General features: G+C 38.7%; 2 protein-coding genes across 2 annotated transcripts; one reads left to right on the top strand and one right to left on the bottom strand.

Annotated features, from left to right (window-relative positions):
• The first annotated feature begins 13522 nt into the window (after positions 1-13522).
• Positions 13523-14950, top strand: LOC110696851 (NDR1/HIN1-like protein 6). The gene has a single exon (XM_021874187.1). It carries the CDS (start codon positions 13957-13959, stop codon positions 14737-14739), a length of 783 nt encoding a protein of 260 aa, XP_021729879.1. The 5' UTR covers positions 13523-13956; the 3' UTR covers positions 14740-14950.
• A 960-nt stretch (positions 14951-15910) lies between these two features.
• Positions 15911-21642, bottom strand: LOC110696842 (UPF0415 protein C7orf25 homolog). Its single transcript, XM_021874180.1, has 4 exons — positions 21413-21642; positions 19476-20319; positions 18239-18405; positions 15911-16626 (listed from the first exon to the last, which is right to left on the bottom strand). Exons 1-4 carry the CDS (start codon positions 21577-21579, stop codon positions 16419-16421), a joined length of 1386 nt encoding a protein of 461 aa, XP_021729872.1. The 5' UTR covers positions 21580-21642; the 3' UTR covers positions 15911-16418.
• Positions 21643-26648: the final 5006 nt, after the last annotated feature.

Genomic DNA, 26648 nt, shown 5'->3' on the forward strand with positions numbered 1-26648 from the left:
CCACATCCTTGTAGTAATGACAGTATTTGTTCTTGTTTCTGTACTTTCCCGACCCTCTCAGAGGCTGGGGCTTCTCGAACTCAAAGATTTCCAACAAAATTGAATAACAATCTTTGTTGGACTCATACTGCGGCTCTTATGTCTTGGCTTTCTTTGACTTTATCTGTTAGTAGTCGGCCACCTAGACCTCTTTTCTTTTGTTGTTTCCTTCCTTCTTTTTGCCGGCCGAGTCTTGCTGAGAAGATTGTTTCTTCTCAGCACCCTTGGCCGGCTCTTCTGTTTTTGTAATTAAGAGAACAAAAATCAGCTTCCTTAATATATGATTCGGCCTCCCGCAGAACACCTGCGTATGTCCAAATCTTTTTTCTCATCAGATCAAATTTGAACCATTGTGCCTTAATCCTCAGAGAAACTCCGAGTAGGCCATTTCATCCGGCAGATTCTGAATTGGTGTCTTCTCCATATTGAACCTCTGTACATATGAACGCAACCCCTCTTTCTTCCCTTAGACGATGGTCGCCAAGTTAAGACTAGTCTTGCGGGGTTGTATATTATAGGAGAAGTTCCCAACAAACAATAAGCTGAGAGTTATGAAGTAGTTGATGCATCCGGCCAGCAGACTATTGAACCAGTCTTGAGCCACACCCTTTAGGGTGGCCGGGAAGCATTTGCACCAGGTGGCATCATCCACACTTTGCAAGTACATCAAGTTTCCGTACGAGGAGAGTGTTCTTCTGGGTTGTCTGTACCGTCATAGGCGCCCACAAGTACACTCTTCATTTTAGTTGGATGAGGAGAGTTGAGAATTTCTTGAGAAAACGAAGGCGGCTTGTCACCGAGATTCAATAAGCGCATTTGCCAATCAATAGGCTGAGGTTGTGCGACTGGTCCACCTAGGTACGCGGCCTGGTTATATGGCGGGCTTTATTGCCCATACTGCCCGTACGCTGGGGTTATAGGCGGCAATACTACACCATAATCATGGGGCATCTGAAACTGATGTGGTTGTGTTAAAGGAACTAGAGTTGGAGTACGGTGAGCTTGACTCCTGCTGGTCCTTGCCGAGCTAGTATTCTTGGAGAGAGTGTGGTTAAAGAATTCATCTGGCATGGTAAGAGTGGAGGCAGCCTCCAAGTAGTGTGCCTGCTCCTACCGCTTGTGCCGAAGACAGTCTCTAGCATCCTTCCAACGTTGGGACGGTTCATTCGACTTCCTTTGAGGCTGCTTAGTCTTCCCCCCAACTGATTGTGTTTTCTCAAGTAGCCTAGACCAGTTCATCCGGGGCACCCTTGGTGACCTTGCGTGTCTCCTGAACGGAGTATTCCCGGCGTCCTCAGTATTGGCCGTCTTTCCATGGGGTTTTTCTTCGAACACCCTCTCCTTCTCTTCTGAACGGCTGTCTAGAAGAAGAGGGAATCTTACCCTCAAGCTCCTTTTGGAGCTTTTCCAAGGCGACCTTCAAGGAAGTAACCATGATAGGGGATCCTCAGCCTCATAAAATGAAGCGGTCAAAGGATCACTAGTGTTGATTGTTGCAATGAGATTCTCTACATGTCTTTCCTAACCAGGACCGAGAAAAGTTGAAGCAATTTAATACTCTTGAATGATGTGTCTTAATCCACCCCTCCCATCATAAATGATTGGGGTATTTATAGGGGTGGGAATGTGTGCCATTTTAGGGTTAGTACCCTAAAAAGGTGGGCTCTGATTGGCGACGCAATCAGGAGGGACATGTGTCCTTTTAGGGGCGCCATTTTAGCGCTTTTCTCGGGATTTGGGCCTCCTGATATAAGAAGGTCTTTCTCATACAGGTGCTCTTAGGGTTGTCACGTGTCATCTTCCTATAGGGACACGTGTCACCCTTTTATTAGGTCACGTGTCACCATGGGATTGGACCACTTGTTGGGGTATTTTTCACCCTAAACATTAGTAGCTTTTTTTTTCATTTGAATTTCATTATTGTAATATAGTTGAAGCTAGTGATAGGCTTGGGTCTTAATTGTAATTAACAGACTACTGGGATCATGTCAAAATTTGAGAAAATTCAGGAGTTCATTGTATGTATGTTTATTTACAAAGTTTGTGATCGTTTGCTTTGTATTGCGTAACTATGAAATGGACAGGTTGACATTGATAGTGTAACTGTGTAATACTGCAATTTTATAGCTCAAAATCATAAAAGATCGTCTATTACAATCGGGGGAATTTCTATATGTTTAAAATTAAGATTATTAACCTCTTGTATAGCAATTAGTGAACGATAAGTTGGCTTATTGCCAATTCAAACTATAATTATTCTTAATTTGGATAATTGATATAAATTTTATTCTTGAAGGAATACGATTGCCCACAAACACATCATATACGCCTCCTCATTACTTGATGGCTTGTTGCCCTCATATCTGACATTGATAATGTAACTGTGTCATTTGATGATTTTGCTGGAATGCTAGCCAAGAGTTTATAAAAGGAGAATTGTATGAGACTATACAGATTCTACAAAATGAAGGATAGTTTTGGAATAGCACTTCTCATTGAGGTGCCCATTTTTTTTGACTAATTTAAATTAGAAGTCAAAATCCCACATAAGTCGATAATTTGACCGAAATTAGAGTCACCACTCTATTTTTGCCCAAATAGAGATGGTCTTTTTTTATGGTCGTTTTCAAATAAAAAACGACATTGACTCCATTAGGTGAGACACCATATAAGAATGGTTTCGAAAAATAAGAGATCTAGGTACGAGGTATAAGTTAGGAAAATCGAACGTCTGGAACTCGTCTCTTCCTATGTTCTAAAAAACAGGCTCTTACTAATATGTTGTTAATTGGTTATGGTTATTCACATACTTTTTCTTAAACTAATGTATAAAAACACGTAAATTTTCACATTGTCAATCACATTCAAATGCAAAATAAAAGAGAAAGGTTTATTGTCTTCTATAGAATTGGAATCCATCCAACGGTTAGATTAGAAGATATAGAATTTTCTTTAAAACCGCTCCATTTTGGGACTTTCATGGGGAATTGGGTGGTTGTGGTCAGAATACTTCAAAAAATCATATTCCTTTTAAGAGTATGTTAAGGACATATAAATAAAGGATATTGCTAACGAACGCCCCCGGGGCATTAGATAAGCATTTAAAATACTTTCTGAAAAGACCTAATTTGGGAATGCGTGCCAAAATCACGCGTCAATCGGTGTAATTAGGGTTCATTTTAATGTAATGTTTCTACTTTGAGTTATCTTATCCAACGCCCCCGGGATGTTCGTTAGCTTTTGCCTTTAAAATAAAGCTTGTTAACATTTTTAAGGGAACTTGCCACGGTTATCCTTTTTGTTTTTTTTTTCTCTTTTTTTTTTTACCATATATGTACCCGAGTCCAAAGGTAAGACGGTATTTTCGTGTCCTAAATCTTTAAAAATTACGTATTGGACACTCAGACCGTAGCACTATTGGATACCCGTGTCAATGTAACATAGAATGTATATTAATGGCTGCAGGATTGTCTAGCGAGAATGAGCCAATTATCATACATCGTGGACTAGTTACAAACTTGAGTTTGCCAAGGTTCATGGAGAGAAGAAATGGTTATGGATGAGCAATTACTTTATTCCTTGCAAAGAGACTTAGTTCAACATATTTGGGCTAATTGTTAGGTTAGGACCAAGAATGAAGTGTTTTGTAATCACATGTAATCCATCGTTTAAGTTAGCTTTTGTTTGTAATTAATTTTTAAAGTAATGTTTGTACTACGTTGTTTGATCCAAGTTCTATGCAAATTCCTTCTAGTTCTGTGTTGTTCCTAATTAATGTAATATGAATTATGATAAAATGACAACGGCCACACTTGTAATGAAGATAACTAGTGTGCGACTGGGTGTTGTACCGGATTACCGCTTTGATTAAATTTTTTCTTTATGAAATTTTTTTTATCATCCTATTTTATTATTTTTTTTCATTTTGTCAAATATGTGTATTATGATCTATGAATTGATAAAACATAGGTATTATTATATATATAACTAGCCTTTTGACCCGTTCGTGCACATGTTGTTACTTATGTTATTTTTCTTAATTTAAATATGTTACATATTTGTGTTATATGGGTCACGGTGTTGTTTTGGAATTTAATTAGGGTATATATACATGCATACTGTGGGATATGAAATGACATATTGGTTTAAGTTATATTTTAAGTTTATGAGATAAAAAGACTATTTTATTGTTTATTTAATGTGCACTAATTAGTTTAACTTTAATTTATTATACTGGAAATGAAACACTTTATTTTCTTACTTAAATTTGCAAGTTTCATAATGCATAGAGACTTAAACATTATTAATTTATTTATTTTATTTTGGGTTTTCATAGATACTAACCCTGTTAATTTCACTTTTCTACATTGTGCCCCAACATATATATCACTTTCCATACTGTAACCCCCATATACATTTTGTTTCTATACGGTAACCTTGTCGTTATCCCGCCGTTAAAAAAATTACGTTAGTGGGGCCCATTCTACATTTATTAATATTTTTTTATCGATTTGCGCGTTAGAAAACCTTCCGTTAAAGGTTCTGGGGGCTATTTTAGCCCTTAAGGATCCAAATTGAGCTCAGATTTGGCAAATAAATAACTTAAATGCCTCGTTTTGCTTATTAAGAAATGTCTCGATTTATGTGTTCACGTTTTAATACACAAAACGAGGCATTTACATTACTTTTGTTGTAAAATCTGAGTTCAATTTGGACCCATAAAGGCCAAAATAGCCCCCAAAACCTTTAACGAAATATTTTCCAACGCGCAAATCGATAAAAAAATTAATAAATGGAGAGTGGGCCCCATTAATGGAATTTTTTAACGCCGAGATGACGACAAGGTTACCGTATATGGAAACAAAATGTATAATGGGGTTACAGTATGGAAAGTGATATATATTGGGGCACAACGTAGAAAAACGAAATTAACAAGGTTACTATATAAAAAAACCCTTTAATTTTTTATATTAAAAGGAGAATATAAAAAGGAAAGATAAAGGAAGGTACCATATGACATATGAGTGATTATGGTGACATGTGACTTAGTATAAGTTTTTGGTCTGTGTTTTTAAAATTTTAAGTATAGATATAAAGTATAGATTAGCAACTACCAATACTAATAACTAGCTTAAGGCTCGTGTCATGCATGATTATTACTAAAACTTAATTCATTATTGTTTCAGGGTTTTTGGAGTCCCTCGGGAGAGTTACAATTTCAAAAATGTGCGCCGACCATCTGTACCTGCAAAACCACGGAAAACTCCGGTTGGGTGGAGTTCCGCCTCCGACGATCAAGTTAGAACGTATACGGATGTATAAAAGTACGGATTGTATAGGTTTTTCTCTCGGATTTCGAGATAATTCTGCAATTAATATTGCTTGGGTTTAGTGTGTATATTTATGAATGTATAATAAATGAGGATTTTCCGCTATTTATAGTGCAAGGGGATCAGTTCCCCTTTCAAGGGTTGGAGTGCCACATGTCACTAGAGGAGAGGTCCTCTAGGTCATAACGTCTCTGATGCTGACACGTGTCAGCACGTGATTGGTCCATGTGGACAGGGGTAGGCTGATCATAAGGCTCGCATGAAAATGGCCTGGTCCCTCATCCACCCGGACACCGAATGAGAATTTTTTGAGCTAAGGTACAAGTATGCTACAAAGGTGTACGATGCTCAAACTCTTAAGCTTGAGAAGCCGGCTCCCTTCGAGGAATGGGCTGGCATTGTCGAGGAAGATCAGGAGGAGGAGCAGGCGGAAGAACGAGCGCCGGCTGATGCTAATCAGGCCCAGCAAAACTCAGGATGCTCCTCCATCCGGCCAGGGCCAGACGTCTCAACCTCTCCAGTAGTAATGAACCTTGTTGTTTTTCTTTCTTTTCTTTATCCTTGGCCTGCGAGCCGAGTATCTTATGTATTCTTCTTTTCCCCGGACGTAGTTCCGACTGACAATTATTTTTTATTAATAGAATTTGCCGCCTGAGTCGGTTTTGCCCATATTTGCTTCGATTTTTGCACTTTTCCAAGTATGCTCGTAAAAATCTTTTTCTTTTTTCCAAGTGACTCAGCACATGCGGTATGCCGGATGCATTGGCTTTACCTGCCCCTGGACGGTTGTTTGCTTGATATTGCCCAACCGTAAGCAGGCAGCCGTCCAGTCAAGCATCCGGACGGATAGTCAGACGGTCATTGACCATATTAAAAGAAGCAGAATTATTCTCGAAGTTGGATTAGCAGACGGTGCTGGCTAGGGCCAACCTAGATTATTTGTTTAACCGATTGCGAGTTACCCTTCGGGTATCCATCATCGTCGTTTGTTAGGATGCAGGCGGGCATTGCCAAGCGTAGGCATCATAACTAGGTTATGAATTAGCTGCTAAGGTTTTGACCTTACTTAATTTGGATTTTTAACCGGCTGTAGTGCCTTTGGGATAGGACCGGTTATTTGGCCAAGATATCAGTTACCGGTTGTGTTGCTTTGAAGCGACGACCGGTTGTATCTAGGTTTAAATTGATTATTCAAACGGTCGTGAGTTATCTTTAACCTAGACAATCGATTAAAGCCGCTTGAGTTATGATTTTATAGAACAATGTACTACCTAAATGGGAGATGCTCTCTTCGACGAATTCACCCAAATGGGCTTCGCCGGTTGCCTGCTCATGTTGGAGCAGGCAGTTTGAAGGCTATCCGGCCGTTGGCCTTATAAATAGCTGCTAAGTTTGAGACTTAGCTTAAAACTACTCAATTTAGAGCAGACGTATGCCCGGTTGTGCATTGCACAGATGGGACTTTATACAAGTAAACATAAATAAAGCATCTTTTTATTAATATACTCTATTTACAAATATTTACAAGTCTTTAGACATAGTAATTTTTCAAGTTATCTACATTTCAAGTTCTGGCTCGCTGCCTGCCGTCTGGAGTTTCCAAGCGGTAGGTGCCGCCTCTAACCTCTTCAAAAATCCGATAAGGGTCTTCCCAATTGGGGGTTAGCTTTCCTTGCCCATTGGCCCTAATGGTGGCCTCCATTTTCCGTAACACATAGTCCCCCACTTTCAAGGGCAGTTTGTGCACTCTTCAGTTGTAGGCTCTCGTCATTCTTAGACGGTATATCTCATGCCGCTGCTCTCCGGGAGTGAATCCAATGCTAGACGTATGGCCTCCCAATTAGCCTCTTCATCATAGAGCATGATTCGGAGTGTTGGCTCATAATGTTCAATAGGCAGGACGGATTCAATGCCGTATGTCATGAGAAACGGGGTTCTACCGATTTCCCTTTTTTCAGTTGTTCTGATGGCTCATAGGACATGAGGCAACTCATCTGCCCAAAGACCACCAGTTCTTTCAATTTTCTTTTTAATGTCGTCTGAGATGAGCTTGTTGAAGGCTTCAACCTAGCCGTTTGCTTGGGGACGGTCAACTGATGCAAAACAATGTGAGATCCCTTGATCTCCCAACCAACTCTTGAGGGTAGGCGTTTCAAACCAAGGGCTATTGTCAAAGACCATAGACATAGGTACCCGAAACCGGGTGATGATGTTCCTCCAAATGAAAGAGATGACATCCTTTGTCTTAATGCCCTTGACCGCCTCTGCCTCAACCCATTTGGTGAAATAATCTACAGCAACCAGGATGTACCTCCGTCCGCCTGTAGCAGGCATATATGGACCAAGGATGTCCATGCCGCATTTTGCAAATGAAACTGGGTTGTAGATGGCCGTCAAATCAGTGGTCGGACGGTGTATAAGTTTGCCAAATTTTGGACACTTATCACACTTCTTCACCATTTCCAAGGCGTCTGCCTCAAGAGTGGGTCAAAAGTAGCCCTGCCGCCTAGCGTTTTTTGTTAGAGTTCTGCCGCCTATATGTGATGCATAAAAGCCCGAATGCAGATCCTCTAGCACTTCTTTCTCCCTTTCAGGGGTAACACTTTAGCAGCGGCTGGAGGTAACCCTTCCTGAAGAGTTCTCCATTATGGATCTCAAAACTTACGACCCACTTCTTTAGTGCAGCTGCTTTTGAAGGGGCATCCGGCAAAGTGCCGTCCGCCAGATAAGTCCGGATGGCATCCATCCAGGTCGAGCTTCAGTCAAGAAATCCAATGGGATCATGTTCAATGCTTCTCTTTTCCATGACTTCCCAAAAGACTGACCTAGGCATATCACAGGAGGCGGATGATGCCAACTTGGAGAGCCCATCCGCCTGATTGTTTTCTAACCTGGGCACCTGACTTAGATGAAATTCGTCAAGCGTCCCGGCCTCGTCCTTGACCCCCTGAAGGTATTTGATCATAACTGGATGGGTGGCCTCATAATCATCATGGTATTGGCTAACGATCAACTGTGAGAAGGCTTCTAAGCCAACTGGCCCTTGCTGGTGCTAGCCGACTTGTTTATCAGGTCCTTGATTTCCCTTTTGAGACTCGTCATGAATTTCATGAGTTCGTCTCTAGTAACAAGGGCAGCACCCTCCGTCGCCTGGGGTTGCCCAGCCGGCTTGACGGTTGGGTTGCTTGGACTAGCTTTGTCTTCGCCTCGTTCCCTTGTTTCCTTGGAACGGGTGCGTCTTGTTCTGAGTGACCCGTTTGGGGCCACATAGGTGTCGACATCGAAGTCATCACCACTCTCTTGTTCTGTATAGACCTCTACTCCGGCCAAAGGCCGGTTCTCATCAGCAAGCGGTACAGACTGCTGTGAAGCCATCTCAGAATTACTTCCCCACAGACGGCGCCAAATGTTTCGGGGTTTTTAAAGTCCCTCGGGAGAGTTATGATTCCAAGAATGTGCGCCGACCGTTTGTACCTGCAAAACCACAGAAAAATCCGGTTGGGTGGAGTTCAGCCTCTGACGATCAAGTTAGAACGTATCCAGATGTATAAAAGTACGGAATGTTAAGGTTTTTCTCTCGAATTCCGAGAGAATTCTGCAATTAATATTGCTCGGGTTTAGTATGTATATTTATGAATGTACAATAAATGAGGATTTTCCTCTATTTATAGTGCAAGGGGATCAGTTCCCCTTTCAAGGGTTGGAGTGCCACGTGTCACCAGAGGAGAGGTTCTCTTAGAACCTCTCTGATGCTGACACGTGTTAGCACGCGATTGGTCCACGTGGATAGGGGTAGTTTTACCCTAAACAATTATCATTATTAACATAACAAAAATTTATAATTTCATTTTATGTATTAAAAACTTAAATATAACACGGTTTTACAAAATTTCAATTTTATAATAAATTATTACCTTAATTTTTTTTATTTTTTTTTGGACGGGAATTACTATTGTATGTTTAATATGTCAATTTGATGTATAATATGTGATACCTCTCATGATTGCTTTAAAAGGATTCGATATACTACTCGTATCAACAAGATACATCTTCCTTTTAGGGAGCTCATATGCTAAGTTACTTCATAGTTAAGCGTGCTTGGCTGGAAGTAGTCTTGGGATAGGTGACCTCTTGGAAAGTTTTCTCGGGGTGCGCATGAGTGAGGACAAAATGGGCCGAAATGACTTGTGTTGGTTTGTGGGGACGTACAGTTGTTGACCCTTGATGCGCATTTCGTGATAATAGGCCCCCTAATTTTTTTGGGGTCGGGTAGTTACAAATGATATCAGAGCAACCTTGGGGTCGGGTAGTTACAAATGATATCAGAGCAACCTTGCGACCGCGTGCTAATCGTGGATAATTAATCCTATGTCAGCCGCCTAGCAGAGGAGAGGAGAATTCTAGGTTATTTGGCCATAACCAGAGTGGATATAACACTTTGGCTACCCACTTGCCATTACGCGTAATCTTGGAGTCCCTAGCTTTCCAGGCGCAACGAGGGCGTTGTCGTTCTCAAGTAGGGGTGTATGTAATACCCCTCATGATTGCCTTAAAAGGATTTGATATATTACTCATATTAGCAAGATGTATCTTCCTTTTAGGGAGCTCATATGCTAAGATACTCCACAGTTAAGCGTGCTTGGCTGGGAGTAGTCTTGACTTGTGTTGGTTTGTGGGGACAGTTGTTGGCACTTGATGCGCATTTCGTGACAATAAGCCCCTCCCTAATTTGTTTGGGGTCGGGGTGTTACATTATATTAGGTAATAAATATATTTTTATAATATTAGGTAACAAAGATATAATAAATTACTACCTTTATTTGTATGTTTAATTAGTTAGATAATAAAATTATAAGTCTTATTTTTCATTGATAAGTGGTTATAAAAATGACAGAGAATAAAAGAAATAATAATGTGGAGTAATGATGATTATTATGCTTTTTTTTTTCTTTTAAAAAGGCTTTGGTTGCACATTTTTAAATAAGTAACCTGTGCTATTTTTTGTATATGTTTTATTGTATCATTATAATATATAGATTATAGTATAAAATACGTTTAAATATATTTTTACATGATCTGAGTATAAATAACCCATTGATTTAATAAAATTTTATAATGATAATACGTATCATATGACTATTTATTAATGAATTGATTTTATAATATTTTTTTAAAACAAAAAAATAATATATTTAATATTGTTAGGGTATCTAAATTAAAAAAATATTATTTAGTATAGTTTTAATATGTCATATAAATGTATATATGGTAACAAAAATATTTTTTATACTTATTTAGCTAGATAATAATTTTCTTATTATTATAATGTTATTTAAAAGAAAATCAAGTAAAGATATTTTTCATTGCTGAGTGGTAAATAAAAAGAATTGAGAATGAAAATAAAAAAGTAGGAATGTTTATTTATTTTTATTTATTTAAAAAAGGTTTGGCTCAAAAATTTTGCATGTCATTTTTTTTTTTTTGTATGTATGTTTTAATATTATCTTGTTATTATATACTCTACATATTTCTTCAAAAAAAAATAAAAAATACTATACATATGGATATGTCGTTTTTTTTTTAATTATTATTGTTGTTTTGTTTTGATCTAAAAATTATATGAATGCATGGGTAAGAAAAAAAAAAGTCAAAAGATTAACAAATCTTTAATAATTCATGTGTCAAAATGTGTAGGAAATTTTTTTATACACACTTACTATGTTACTATAATGTAATAGAAAATATTCTCAACGGTTCATGTCAATTTAATCCAAAATTAAATAAAGATGTTTTGTACTACGAATTAAATCTGTTTGACTGAAATATAATTTAAAAAAATCAATTTTTAGCAAATAATATTAATATGAATACTAAGAATATTTAATTGAAATTAATAATCTATTAAGTCAATACAAATATATTTATTGTCTGTAAAGAAATTGTCGCCCGTTTTGTGTGTGGTCGGCCGGCCACACCATGTGACCACTTATAAAAGAACAAAGTAACCCCTATAACACTGACCAAGTAACCCTATTATAGTGATCGAGTAACCCCTATAATACTGACTAAAAGTAACCCTATAACACTAACAAAGTAACCCCTTTAACATTGACGAAGTAACCCCTATTATACTAACGGAGTAACCCCTATTATACTAACGAAGTAACCCCTATAATGGCTGGCCACACGCAGCCGCATATAAGTATTTGTGAAGAAATTGTCAGTGAAAAAAAAATATATGGAAAGAAGAAATAAAGAACTTTTTTATTTAAAAAAAAATATTTTTGGAGGCAAAAAACAGCACTAAGAAATGACACATGTCATTCGTGGTGTGTTTTTTATTATTATATTATATATTATTATATATATTGATGATTGATTAATACTTTCTCTTGTACAAATTTAATACATGGCATTACTTTTTCAATATTTTTTTGAGCAATACTTTTCCAATATAATAAATTACAATTTCATTAATTGAAAAAAAGAAAAAAAAATTATACAAAGGTACATAGTAATATTAGTGGAAATTGAGATTGTAGAAAGAAAAATAAGGTGGAGGGAGGAAAAGAGAGTTAAAATTTGGCACGGGCAACCTTAAGTTCGCAATAAGGATGCTCTAAGTGTAATCAGTGTATGCTTTACTCTACTCTTTTTATATGGAGATCAAATTTAAAATTAAGGAAAATTTGTTAATGAATAAGCTAATATTTAACGGTTTGCTCAAAATAAGCCACCTTACCAAAGAAGCTAACATTAACTAAGAATAAGTTGAAATTTAAACGATATTTTCTGTAGAAAGGTCAAATGACCTACAACCTACCAAAGAAGTCACTTTCTTTTAATTTTTTTTAACTAAAAACTATTTATTTCAATTAATTATTAATAAAACTTTTTTATAAAACGAAAAACCCACCTCCATTACTGACTAGCCCCCCACCCCTACCCCTCGCCAGCCACTACAAGGACCACCTCCCCCACCCTGATAATATAACTTTTAAACGGTTTTTTCTTTAAAAAGGTCAAATGACCTACAACTTCCCAAAGAAGTCACTTTCTTTTGATTTTTTTAATTAAAAATTATTTATTTCAATTAATTATTAATAAAACTTTTTGATTAAACAAAAAACCCACCTCCATAACTGACTAGCCCCCCACCCCTACCTCTCGCTAGCCACTGCATGGACCATCTCCCCCACCCTGATCCCTTTCTTCTTCCTCTACCCTCCCACCACAAGCCCTCCCCAATCCTGAGCCATATCTCTTCCGTTTATGTGAACGTCGGTCGACACCTTTCGTTTCTCCCACCCTAAACCCCGGCCTTCATCGGCCTAGACTAACCCAAACCCAAAGACCAACCCCCAAACCTACTTGAAAATTAAACCACCATACCCACCTCAAATCCATACACTAACTACTAAGATATCACCATATCTACCTTGAAACCCAACCCTAACCACCGAAACCCACCCCATCCACCCCAAAAAAAAACCAACATACACCTACCCGAAAAATGCCTGCATCTAGAAATTTGTAAAAAAAAAAAAGATAGAGAGGGGAGGAGAAGAGGCGGCAGCGGGAGGAAAGAAAGGGATCAGCAATGGGTGGGCGGGGGGGGGGGGGGGGGATGATTGACAGTGGTCAGCCGGTGTGCTGTGGCCGGCATAGGGGTGGGGCTTTTCAATAAGGGTGAAGGGGATTTAAAAAGAAAAAAATTGAAAGATAAAATATTTTATTACCTGTTTCACTTTCTTTTTACGGCCATACTTTAAAACTTGCACCATTTCCTTTGTTTGAAACTTTTAACAATATTATACTACTCCATATTTTTCTCCCCACTAGTGGACCCTTCATATTATATTTTAATACTTTTATTTTTTTTTTATCCCCACTTATACTCACTTTTGTTTTTTCGGATTTTTTTTTTGTTCTTCAGCCAACCCCATTTCTATCATAAAATAATACTTTCTACTATTCCTTCTAAAACTCCGTGTCCGGAGAAATGAAGCAAGTAATAAAATACAGATGGAATATTAAAATCTTAAAATGAACCAATAACATTATAACTTCTGTCATATTTAACCTAAACAAGTAGTTCCCACCCCCCCCCCCCAACCACCACCAACAAAAGCCCAACAAATCATGACTCAATTTGGGAAGATATCCTATAAAATGTGAACTTGTTTTTAGTTTATAAAAAACTTAGCTTATTTTGAGCTAATCTCACAAAGATTGGCTTATTTTTGACAAATTTTCTTACTCATTTCAAATATAAATAGCAAATGTTGTACAGAGTCTAGAGCCGCTAATAATGAGAACAAATAAAAGCTGACAAACGAATTCCTAGCTCAACCACTCTCTAACTAAGGCTTCATCTGCGGCTCTACTAGCCGAATTAGGTAAAAGGCAAATGAAACAGGTAACCTAACTTAAAAGACTTAAGAACAACTCCTTTACAACAATTAATCATAAATATACTTACAAAGAAGTCAACCAGCATACTCAAACTAACTTGTGTATCTTGCTTTACGTTTTTGGTTTACAAATTAAGGACGGAATTTATCAGTATATTTCCTTAAGTTTCGGTATGCCTTCAGATCGGATACCGATGAACCCGAGAATCTATCCAACTTCCATTGTCATAGACCAGGCAACAAAACCTACAGTACCTTTAGTTCCAAGAAACAGCTCAATTTCATCAGATAAAGGGCACACAATGGGCAACAATCCACCCCCTTATCCACAGTCATTACCGCCTTTTCGTTCTCTTGCTAGACAGCCAAAGGGCCGAAGCTGCTGTTGCAGACTTATCTGTTGCATATTTTCTTTACTGGTTACCTTCTTACTTCTTGTTGGGATTCTAGCCCTCGTTTTCTTCTTGGTTTTTCACCCTAAAGTTCCTAGCTACTCGGTTGACAGGCTAAGAATAACCGACTTCAGGCTCAACTTGGACCTTAGCCTATATGCTAGGTTCAACGTGAGGGTAACAGCAAAGAACCCGAATAAAAAGATTGGAATATACTATGAAAAAGGAGGTAAAATGAGTGTTTGGTACAAGAAAACTAACCTGTGTCAAGGGTCTTTTCCAGCGTTTTATCAGAGTCCGCTTAATACAACAGCAACTGATGTCTCACTTTCGGGGCAAAACCAGTATGGGAACACGTTAATGCAAGCGTTGCAGCAGCAACAGCAGATGGGAAACATTCCTTTGGAGCTGAAAGTGGATCAACCTGTTTCGATTAAAGTCCAGAGTATGAAGCTTGGGAAAGTGATGTTTTTGGTTAACTGCCAATTGACAGTGGATAGCTTGAGCTCCAATAATGCCATTAGTATTAAAGCTAGCAACTGCAAAATCAGGGTGAAACTTTGAATCGATTCATTTTCCTAGATTTAAGCAACTAAGAAATAATGAATTAATCTAGCAATATCTTCAATTATTTGTCATTTTTGTTCATGTATATCTCAGCTTTATTTTCTTTCTTTTGTTTTTTTTTTTTCCTTCCCAAATTAAATTCTCTTGATTTGTATTTGTATACTATAAAAGCTTTTTCTGAACTTAGTATACTCGTGTCTTTTGTTTACATAACTGAAAATTTTACTATTCTACGATAACCAAATAAATTTTCGGGTTTTAACTTCCCTGCAATTTACTTAACTACACGTTCAAATTGCAAATGAGTTGGCCCAACTATCGCTAAATTGTCTGAATGCTCAACATAGGAGCTCGACTCAAGGGCATAAGCCCAGAGAATCCTCCATGTAAGATCCACCTTCCTCCTCACCAACACCACCCCTTAAGTCCCAAACAATCCTATACGGCCTAAAAAGCACATCATAAATTTATAAATTTGGCAACGCTGTTACCCAACCTTGTTTAGCTCTTTTAAAATGGACCAAAACTTTACTGAAGTTGACAAAATTACTTAAATGCTTCATACTGTATGGTAGATACTGATTATCTTCTACTATCGAGTAGTTTTCTTTTGAAAATTTACAGTAGTAATTTCAGGATGTATAATATAGTATATTCCTCTACAGTTCTAGCCAAATAGGGTCTTTTTTGCTCAGGGAAAAGTTAGTGAATATAACACTCAAGTAATAATAAAGTGTCGAGCAATGCAATTCTCAATGTTGTTCATACCAAAATGACACTAGCGTAGCTAGGTGATGGGCTACATAATTCCCATTTCTCTTCAATAGAGACCAAGCAATCGAATCATAACTAGGAGTACTTGCAAAAGCAATTTCCAACACTGAATCTGAATCAGAAAAAATATGAGGCAGGAGCACTAAGGCTAATGATTATATTCTGAGAGTCCGACTCCAACACAATTTTCTAGAAGCCATGGCTGCTCCTAATAAATGACCTTTCCTTCCGCTATTTCAGCTGGCCAATAGGACCTTAATGATATCACCTTTGTTGCAAATTCAACAAAATAAGCAGAAAAGGAACTGGGGGAGGGAAAATTTACAGGAAAAGAAAGTATGGCAGAGAATATATCTCAACAGGAACATCATACTAACAATCTGCCAAGAGGCTCTGATGAAATAATCATTTATGCACGAGATGGTTGCATACGTAATATATAATTCTGCAAATTCCACAGTAGGTACTTTTTGTTAACTGTACAGTATTTCAAGTAAAGCAAGACGAAATGTTACAGCTTACCTAGATTTTGTCAAATTTATCAGCTTTGTCAACTCTCCCAACATATTTTTCAGCAAGGCAACGATATGCCATAAGAAGTATTGTTGTACAGCAGGGCTAACTCTGCAAACATGCACCACCGAAGAAAAGGGCAAATACAAACTCTCTTCCCTCTTTCTCTAGCTGCTAGGGATAGATGGAGGCCACACCAACTGGCGTTAGTGTTCAAGAATTAATAACTTCCCTCTAAAGTTTGCAGTTTCTAAGTGAAAAGCATTTGATTGTTACAACATACAGGAGGGTTGATATAAAAACTCATATGACCAGGTGACCAGGCTTCTGATAACAGATGGTAATTCTAAACATGATCTAGCAACTTTCTTAAAGTTATTTTGAAAATTCTAGTCACCAACAAGAGCCCGTGGTCTATGTTCAAAAGTGAATAAAGACATTCCAGTTTGGGAGACAGCTCTCACATATCCCATGTTCGCCGTCAAAGTTGGAGCACCCCAATAATCTCCAGTGCCAAAAGTAACCTTATTCTTCATGGCTAGCTTCCTGGTGACTGGGAGGGCCATCATGCGTGGTGATGGAGTATCAGGGACAACCCTGTGAGATTATTACCAGCTATCAATAAAAACTCAATAAACTTTATAGGGAGACACATGCAGATGTATTCAGATGTTTAAAGCACAGAGTTGAGGAGTTTCAGCTATATATTGATCGAAGTTCACACAATCACCCCAAAACCACTTAGTGATTGCATAATTGCATTCATCTCACCCTAAACTGAACTAAAACCATCTGACATTAAGATCTGGTCTAACAGTTGTCTGAACTAGTTAGAACTTGTCTAAATATATTTTAGTTGTCAATACAACTCATTAGCCCTAATCTCATCTAAACTTAATGAACTTACTAAACTAATTCCGGTGCCTAGTTCCTTACAAATGTAATACTAATCTACTACGACATCATTAAGTAACCGATGGAGAATCTTACAAGTCTAAAACTATTATCAAGGAATTCCTTACCTCACAAATATGGACTTTAACATTAATCAACCCCCCCCCCCCAACTTTTTTCCTTGTTTTGATCTCTTAGCGCAAAAATTTCCCGCAAGACCTTGAAATGGTTTCCCAAGATGCCAAAACTGTAAAAGCATTAACTAGTAAACAATCTAAATTCAACTGGCCAATTTACATAAACCCTGACTCTAACTGTCATTTGCATAGTTCTCTTGAATACAAACTTTCTGCAGGGGTGTCTTGACCTCTGGAACAAGCATTTGTAAACATCTCCGGGTCCTTGAGAAAAGATTGTGGCTGGGTCCACTTCCTCCAATAACAACTAAGAAACGGGTTTAGGAAAGATAGCAAAAACATGATTTTGAATTCTTGTCACCTCCTTGCTTCTCTCATCGTACAATCTTCTTCCCGACGAGCCCCCCTTCTCCTCGGTCCACAGAGACAAAATGTGGGGAAACACACATATGTGGAGCTTATGCATCGGAAGTCCAAGTATCCCCCAAAACTGGCAGGATCTTCTATGATTTTGGTGAAGATAAAGTTGTATTCCCTTGTGGACATTTATGGTGTGAGGAAATCTTTTAGGGATGGCCTTAAAAGGAAAGTGGGGCAAACTTTAAGGAATGGAGGGAGAAGTAAACTGTGCATTGCTTTCGGCAGGACTTTGCCTAAGCAACAAAGTTAACCAAAAAAGAAAAAATAAAGGAGAAGAGGAAGATTTTAAAGAAAGCCAAAGTACTCACAGTCACACAAAAATAAAAAGCAACAAAAAGTGAAAAAAAAAAAAAATCTCTTGATTCAACAATCAATAAAAACAAAGAATTATTGTAATGAATGTCTCAGTATGCAAAGTACTACGCTTGTTTGTTGCCTTTTGGTTCAAGGGTTTACTAGAAATAATCTACTTAAAATGGTAAAGTGGAGCGAAAAAAAAGCTTAGTGCAATGCAAGGGTGAAGGGTATGCAGCATAAATGCCTCCCCACCCCTCCCCCCCCCCCCCCCCCCAAGATAAAAAAAAAAGATAAAAGTCAATGGTATGGCATGGCACTAAACAAAAATGTGACCATGAAGTAGATCAAAGTAGAAGGGCAATTTAGATCAAATAACCAAAAGCATAACAGAAAATCAACAAATCCAAGATTTTGATGTATTGCACAAGCGGGAGAAGAGCATAGGTAAACAAAAAGCTTACTTGAGAAGCTTGACCAATTGAGTGGCTCTTGTCTTCTCATTAGGGCCTCCAAACATAGAAACCAACTCCATAAATTCTAAATGAACACTTTTACATACAATGCCCTTTTTGCCAGATAATGCAGAATACATTGCCTCATGTATTGGACTCTCAATTTCAGACTTTGCCTGGGTAAGAAAAGACATGTTTCAACACCATTAGAAGAAACTTTATCTGTGAAAACCCATAGTACATCACTGATGCTAAAGAAGTCTTCAATTCAACTGTGCCAGAAAGGCCTAAAGTAAATGCAGGAATTTTTTTTACTTTTGTTCACATTAAAAGTTCAGCCAATCAGTAAGCTTCTGGATTTTATCAATCATGCTACTTATGCAAGTCTTAGTAAGAAAAAGATTAGCACCAAGAACACAAAATATGCCCAATTACTTTTTTAAGGTAAGAAAAAGTTTTCCACTAAGTGAAAAGCAAGATCTACAAGGATGGGGACCAAGATCCACCAAATCAAGCTAAAAGGTTAAAAGAACTCCTACAGCAATTCAAGGAAAGCCAAGTGTTCCATGATGAGCAAAAAGAAATGTATATACACAAACTGTCTCATAAAGATGGTAGAGAAGACATTTGACCCCAAATAGCATAAAAATGCAAAACCAAGTTCCAAGATCACCCATGAAACAGCCAAAAAATGTACTTCACCACACTCCTTAAAGGTGCAACACAAACTACCCCAGCTACACTGGAAAAGCCTGTGGTAAATACTATATTGATACTGCAAAGACACTTAAAACATATATATATAAATTTGATTAATCACATAAAAGGAAAATGAATCACTACAGGCACTTTCATCAGCTGCAAGCAACAGCAGCCAAATTAACTTCTTATTCTAGACTTTTTATTTAAACTAACTGTTTGAGATGAAGTATGATATCCTCCATGACAGTGAGAGGGAAGAAAAAAATAGGGCTGAAAGATAAGATCTAGTCAGTCTATCCTATGGAGACTGAGATGGAATATTAAAAAAAAAATGACTGCAGTCACCCAGCAAGTACAGAAAATATCAAGGAAAGTAACCAAAAAGGAATAGAAATTTATCAAAGAAAACATAAGTGATGAGACATAAGAATATATCCGCTGGAATGGAACATTAAAGGATATAGAGAGTATCCATTCAGCATGAAAGAATGACAATTTTAGGAAAACTAACAAGGTACAAAATGAAAATGAAACAAAAATATACCTGAGAAATCACGAACTCGGTGTTGTTTTTAAATCGGTGCCTTAGTTCATCTTCCGGTTTTTCCAAAAGCTTTTCAGCACCACCGTTACTTATGCCCGATATAATAGCAATTAACACTGTTGTATCAAAATTGACTATGTCATAATCTCCTAAGGGGTCTTCTCTTCTGCATGACAGCAAATCTTCATCATCCAAAGACCAATCGTTCATGTTCATAATTAGATAAAGGAATGAAGATCCCAATTCCAACTCACTGTATGCCTCTGCAAACTCTTCATGAACACCACTAGTACTCAACTCTGCTACACTATCAATACTTTTACAAGGCTTTGCACATTGATCAACATCCAGAATCAGAGTGCATGCCCCTTGATATGATTTTCCAAGAACATTGACCCATTCACCTTCTAATGCATCAGAGAAAACAAAGTCAAAATGTGAAAAATCCAAATTGACTCCTCTGAATCCAAAATTCATCAACAGCTTCTCACGAATTGTAACGTCAAGTCCATTTGCGAAGAAGAGAACAATAGAAACAGGCTTCAGTACCAAGGAAAACTGAGCAGCGCCAACTATTTGTTCAATCCGCATTTTCAGACTCTTGTTTCTCCCTGAACTATCCCAAGTAATGTACTTCGGGTTCCGATCAGATACAATAAACCAGGTGGGATTGTTATGGAGACTGCAAACAATATCAACATGTACAGCTTCACATTGTGAATCGGTTTTCTCCCTATGGCTAGTTGTAGGTGACAAAGGAATAGGCTTGCACACACGTGACACTCCCATTATGTATGGCTGTTGAAGTATGTGAACAACGGCCTCAAAATAGCCCACATTACAGCTGCAAAAAGAATGCATAAACCTTCCAATTAATAATGACAACATGAATCTGCTTCTCCAAAAGCATAACCATATATTGTATATAATTGCGCGGGTAGATTGCATATAAGATGATGGCTATATGTAAAAGAAAAGGTGTGAATGATGCCAATCAGTTGACAAAGACATCTCAGCATTAAAAGGTTCTTATGATGACATATTGACATCTTATACTTCAACCATAGATAACTCAATCCATTTGACATTTTGACATGTTCTAATAATGTAAAAAGGATTGAAGGAAGTCTAGTTTGAAAATGAAATAAGTCCAAGGTGCACTGAGGCGATTGAAATCTGTGAAAAACAATTGTGGAAAATAAATTAAAAAATAAAATAAAATGTGCGCCTAGCCGCCTGTGCATGTGGGCATTGAAATCACCTCACCTAGACAAAAAACAAAAAAAAGGAATAATCCCCGGTGCTTACTCGAAGCACATCATGTCCATAGCATCCTTAGCCACCACTAAAATCTTCATTCATTTTGAAATCCACTAAAATTCAACCTTCTTAGCTTTACATTACAGAAGTATAGGACTACAACCCTTTCTATTGTCAAGTTATCACCAGCACCCATGTTGTTCCCATATGCCCTCCTTTAGCCAGTTTAAAATATAGTCTCTAACAAATAATGAGGTAATCTCCGAAATACTCGACTTTTTACATCATTTGCTCCTCCTTTTTCCTCATATCTATTGGTAAAACCCCTTAAATATTGTAATTTTGCACAGCCTTCCCCACTAAATACTCAAAAATCAACCAAACACAAAAGTCCAACAATTAAACATTGCACTCAACGAATGAATTTAAGTGCAATTTAGCAACTAAAGTAACATCCTAATGTCAATAATAATGCAATTTCATCCTCAAACTTCTATAAACACTTTGTACATTAATTCAACCAAATTAGGTGGTTCGAATGTATTATCTAATGGAAATGACAGAACAGTTATGATTACATATACTATTAAACAAATAAATAACAAAATGCAAAGCACAAAACCCAAAAACCAAAAGATTAAATATAATTGTGTAAAAGAAGGAAAAGAGAAGAAAACCTGAATGATGAAGAAGAGGTGGAAGTAGGAAGAGGAAAACGAGAAAGAAAGCGGAGCTCAGAATTGACGAGACGAAGAAGAGTGCCCTTGCAAGAGGCAGTGATTTTGGAGAGTGGCAAGCGCTGGATTCTATCCAACACTGCTTCGCATCTTCTGGTTGCTTCCATTGACCATTGATTTGTTTTCGGTTAAGCCTCCCACCAATGGCAAGGGAATATTTATATTATTGGACAAACATTTTTAAAAAATTGGACATTGTAGAGGAAGTAGTAATGAAGAAATGTTATGCACGTAGAAATACATAATAAGAGACATTTATGTAATTACATATATGTACGAGAGTGGTATCATTAAATGATCAAATAATACCATTGGACATAAGGTGATATTATATACGCATATAGTGGTATTATATATGCATTCAATTGTACTAAAGTTATGCATAAATAGTTCCACGGAAGATTCAATGGTAATATATAAGCTTACAGAGGAACAATCAACATGTGGTCCCCCATCACGTGAGACAAATTGACAAAAAAAAAAGGTGGGGTCCACCTACAGACCTCTCTCTTCCTATCTCTCCTCTTTTCTCTCTCTATCATTTGTTTTTAGAATATTTTAATCATTGTTATGTATTTACAAATACATAACATTCCTCCCTTTAAAATTCCTCGATATTGTAGATCCACTATAAAGTTACCTTAGAAAGTGAGGGATAGCTCAAGTGGTTAGAGCTCTCCTCCCGATTCCAGGTGATCTTGTAATTGATTCTCATCATCCGTCCTTGTGGCGTTACCCATTATATATAAATTACCCTGATATAAATAAAAGTTATTTATACTGTATTGATAAAAGTTACCCTATATTCAATAAAGTTACCTCGATGTGTACAGTAATATTACAGTACATCGGATGTATACAAAAGTTTTTGCATATTATTTGCAATATTTGTCAAAAACATCCACTATATATTATCTGAAAATTTCCAAAATTTTATTTTTAGTAAAGTTTACTCACTTCGTTTTTAAATATTTGCTCTATTTCTACTTTTTGTATTATTCATTTGTCCTCATTTGACTAATGTTTGTAATTTATACATAAGAAAAAATATAGTCTTGTGGGTACTTGTTAAATTCGTCTCAATGAATAGATTATTAATTTTTAATTATTAGAATTAATACTTATAGATAGTTAAAGATATTATTAACCAAATATTAGCATCGACATACGTGCCCGAGAGAAATGGAGCAAGTATTTAAAAACGGAGGCAGTGAAATCAAATTATTGAAAAACCCTTACTAAAATTTTCATAACTTTAATGAGGAAACCTAGGTTAATCTTTGGGATAAACAAAAAATGTTTATCAAATGACATTTTGGTTAATAAATCAACAACATTATTCAGTCATCATTACTGTGGGGGGCACTTTTAAGAAAAAAGTTTTTTTTTTTATTTAAATGACATGTGATAAACAAAAATTGTTAATCTCAGAGATCAACTTGTATTTTCGCAAATTTAATTAGATACTTAAAACAAAACTTAATAAAATTCTAATCAAACTTAATTAATTTTCTTAAAAAAACTTAACTAGTCTAATTATTTCTCCTAACCAATCGATTCAATTCACCTCATTAATTCCCCCAACATTTACCTTCATCAAACTTCTCTAAAAACCAAACCCTATTATGAAGTTCTTCATCTTCAATTCCCCATTTTTTTTTCTCTCTCCTCTAATCTGATCTAATTTCTTCTCTCTCTCCCCATGAAACTAACCACATCATCGAGGTGGCAAAGCTGGGTGTGAGCAACGACAATGGGAGGCTCGCGTTGATATGTTGGTGGTTGAATCGTCATTTATGAATGAATTTAGGGTGAGGAGGGTGGGTTTTTTTGGTAAGGGATAGTGGTGGCTGGATGATTTTCGAGGGTAGGTCTTAAATAATTTTTTTGGTTAGCTAGGATAAGTGGTTTTGCGTTTGTGTGGGTGTGTTATGGGGTGGTTGTGTGGTGGTTGTAGGGTAGATTTTAGGTTTTGGGTGGTGTGGTTGCACGGCATATGTAGGTGGTTTCAGGTTTGTATGGGTGTGTGAAGGGGTAGATGTGTTGTAACACCCTAGAAATTTCTTTCCTTTAAAATACCTGTTTTGCCATTTTGAAATACGGAATAGGAAATTCTAATACATTACCGCCAGCGTGATAACGGCTAAGGCAATTATCAAAGACACACGGTGGAAGACTCGTTTAAAAAAAATAAATTGAATAAACCATTCAAAATAAAACAAACTTCAAAAGTTAAACATAACGAAAGTAAATTCAAACCAAAGTCAAACGAAATCAACCTACAACTTGGAACCATTGTAGGCCCTTTCAAAACTCAAATCGAATATTTAAAACATTGTGTAAGTCTCACAAGCAATCAAATAATAATCAAACCAAATAAAACACATCATATTCTTATAGTAACTAGGCAAGATTCACTCTTCACTCATGCCCCAACATGAATATGCTTCATCACCTGAAAAGCTTCTCTTTACTTTGTCCCCACTACGCGCCATAAGAAATGGGTCGTCGTAGGGCCAAGATAAAGACAAGGCCAAACAAACATACAAACACACAATCAGCAATGCTGAGTACATAAGTTTAAACGAAACACACTAACATGCTTGCATCCTAGCATCACACAACTTATCTCTTTGAACCTGTTTACATGCATACAGCATACAGCTCAAGCAATAGACAATTGAATTGCTTATTTATTTTATTACACATCGAACGAGTTTCCCACCAAATCCCTGGCCCAAAGAATTGAAAGGAATGGTGTCCTTCCAACAAGTGTATTCTTTCGATAGAGGGTTCTGAATTATTACGGAGCTAATTCTTTAGTAAGGTCAAGTGATCGGAATGCCTAGGTGGAGGCCGCTTCCGATCAGTAATATCAATGTACAATTGATGTTACAGCTTAATCTTAACTGAACCCTTCGGGTCGAACCCAATCGAACCACCGATCCGAGACGACGAATTAATCCGAAAGGATTTAATGAGTCAACAGAGTTTTACGAATACAGACGTCGGAAATCGAGCCTCGGGCGTCGAGACCGAGCGTCGCAAAATCACAAGCGACAAGTACGAGTGTAGCCGTAGCACCACAATGGTCTAACCATGTGGATGGTAGGCTAGTTCGAGCTAGCATGCACCTAGCATGGCTACGCGCAAGCCTAAGCACACTAGGTGTGCTAGGCGCACCATCACAAGCTCAAGGCGCACCATCGCAGCCTAGGCGTGCACATGGCAGCCTATCGCAAAGCACCACAAGCCCCAGGCAGCCCATCGCAGCTAGCAGCGTGCTAGCCTGGGTGCCTGGGTGCGCATGGCAGGCTATCGCCATAGCACCACGCACAACACCATCATAGCGCTAGGCATATGCGTGTGCACGTGTGCGTGTGCGTGTGCACCATCGCCCAGCAGCACGCAGCTGTATGCTTGTGTGCGTGCCTTCGCATGGCAGCACCAAGCACAACGAGCTAGCAAGCAACGCTGGCCTTGCGTGTGTGGGCACCATCGCAGGCCACGCACCAAGCACAACGCACCTATGTGTGTGCGTGCCTCGCACCAAGCATAGCAGTGCTAGGCACTGGCTGATGCGTGTGCGAGCATTGCGTGGTGCATGGTGCGTAGGGTGCTACGTGTGTGGTGCGTAGGATGATGCAAGGGAAGGGCCAGCATGCGTGGCTCGCTAGCAGCACGCATGTTGGCTATGCTAGCAATGGCGCGCAAGGAGAGTGTGCGGGGGCTGCTGGGGGCCAGTGCCAGCACTTGCTGCCAGGCGCCAGCATGCGTGCAGGCATGCGTGCTGCTGGCCAGCGTAGTGTGTTGTGCTAGGCGCAGCATGCTAGCACCAAGCGCAGCATGTGAAGCGTGAGCTGCTGGCGAGCTTGTGCTGCTGCTGGGCAGCGAGGCAGCAAGCCCCAGCCAGCCAGCACACTGCTGCCTAGCAGCCATGGTGCGCCATGCATCATAGGATGGGGACCTGTTGCTTAAATTTGAGCTATGTTTTTGCGATATTTTTTGCCGTTTTAATAATTTTAAATAATTATTTTAACGAGGCTAAAAACCTCGATTTTCGATTTTGCAAAATTTTGACAAATTATGGGTTATGCCAACTTAAGTAATCGGATTAATTTGAAAGGAATGGTGTCCTTCCAACAAGTGTATTATTCCGATAGAGGGTTCAGAATTATTACAGAGCTAATTCTTCAGTAAGGTCAAGTGATCGGAATGCCTAGGTGGAGGCCGCTTCCGATCAGTAATATCGAGGTACAATTGATATTACAGCTTAATCTTAACTGAACCCTTCGGGTCGAACCCAATCGAATCTCCGATCCGAGACGCCGAATTAATCCAAAAGGATTTAATGAGTCGACAGAGTTTTACGAATACAGACGTCGAAAATCGAGCTTAGGGCGTCGATACCGAGCGTCGCAAAATCACAAGCAACAAGTATGAGCGTAGCCGTAGCTAGGCTAGGCTAGCTCATAGCATGCCTAGGTGCACCATGTGTGTGCTAGGCGCACCATGGTATGCTAGGCACCATCGCAGCCTTGGCGCACCCTAGCAGCCCATCGCAAGCTAGCATGGGTGCCTAGGTGCGCATGGCAGCCTTCGCAGGCCACACAGGCACCAGGTAGCCCATAGCAGCCAGCAAGCATGCTAGCGTAGTGCCTGGGTGCATGTGGTGCCCTATCGCAGCGCACAGGCCTTGCTAGGCCCCATCGCAAGGCCTGGCACCACGCACAAACACCATCGCAATGACAGGGGCATGCGTGTGTGTGCGTGTGTGCCTCGCAGCCTCGCACACTGGCCTCGCACAGCAGCCGTGCAAATGCGTGTGGGCTGGTGCGTGTGCGTGCAATGGCTGGCTAGGTTCTAGGCACTAGCACCACGCATGCATGTGCGTGTGCGCAAGCCTCGCACCAAGCACAAGCAGTGCTAGGCACTGGCTAGTGCGAGTGATGCATGGTGCCAGTGCGTGAGGGCTGGCCATGGCTGGTGCATGGTGCATGGCTGGTGCGTGATGCGAGGCCTGTGCGACCAGCCAATGCGTGGGATGCGAGGGCCAGCATCAGCGATGCCCAGCAGGCACTAGCTGGGCGATGCATGGCTACGCATGCGATGGGAAGGCAGCACCACGCATATGCGTGTGTGCATGCCTGCGATAGCAACAAGGCAGCACCACGCA

Source organism: Chenopodium quinoa, unplaced genomic scaffold (assembly GCF_001683475.1).
Source record: "Chenopodium quinoa cultivar QQ74 unplaced genomic scaffold, ASM168347v1, whole genome shotgun sequence".
Lineage (NCBI taxonomy): Eukaryota > Viridiplantae > Streptophyta > Magnoliopsida > Caryophyllales > Amaranthaceae > Chenopodium > Chenopodium quinoa.

What these genes read in the sequence shown, in the direction of transcription:
- LOC110696851 (XM_021874187.1), top strand. Translation starts at nt 13,957, where the DNA reads ATGCCTTCAGATCGGATACCGATGAACCCGAGAATCTATCCAACTTCC.
- LOC110696842 (XM_021874180.1), bottom strand. Translation starts at nt 21,579, where the DNA reads ATGGAAGCAACCAGAAGATGCGAAGCAGTGTTGGATAGAATCCAGCGC. An exon ending in ACCTCTTCTTCATCATTCAG is followed by an intron (nt 20,320 to 21,412) that starts GTTTTCTTCTCT and finishes TTCTTTTTGCAG; the next exon opens with CTGTAATGTGGGCTATTTTG. An exon ending in CCGAGTTCGTGATTTCTCAG is followed by an intron (nt 18,406 to 19,475) that starts GTATATTTTTGT and finishes TTTCTTACCCAG; the next exon opens with GCAAAGTCTGAAATTGAGAG.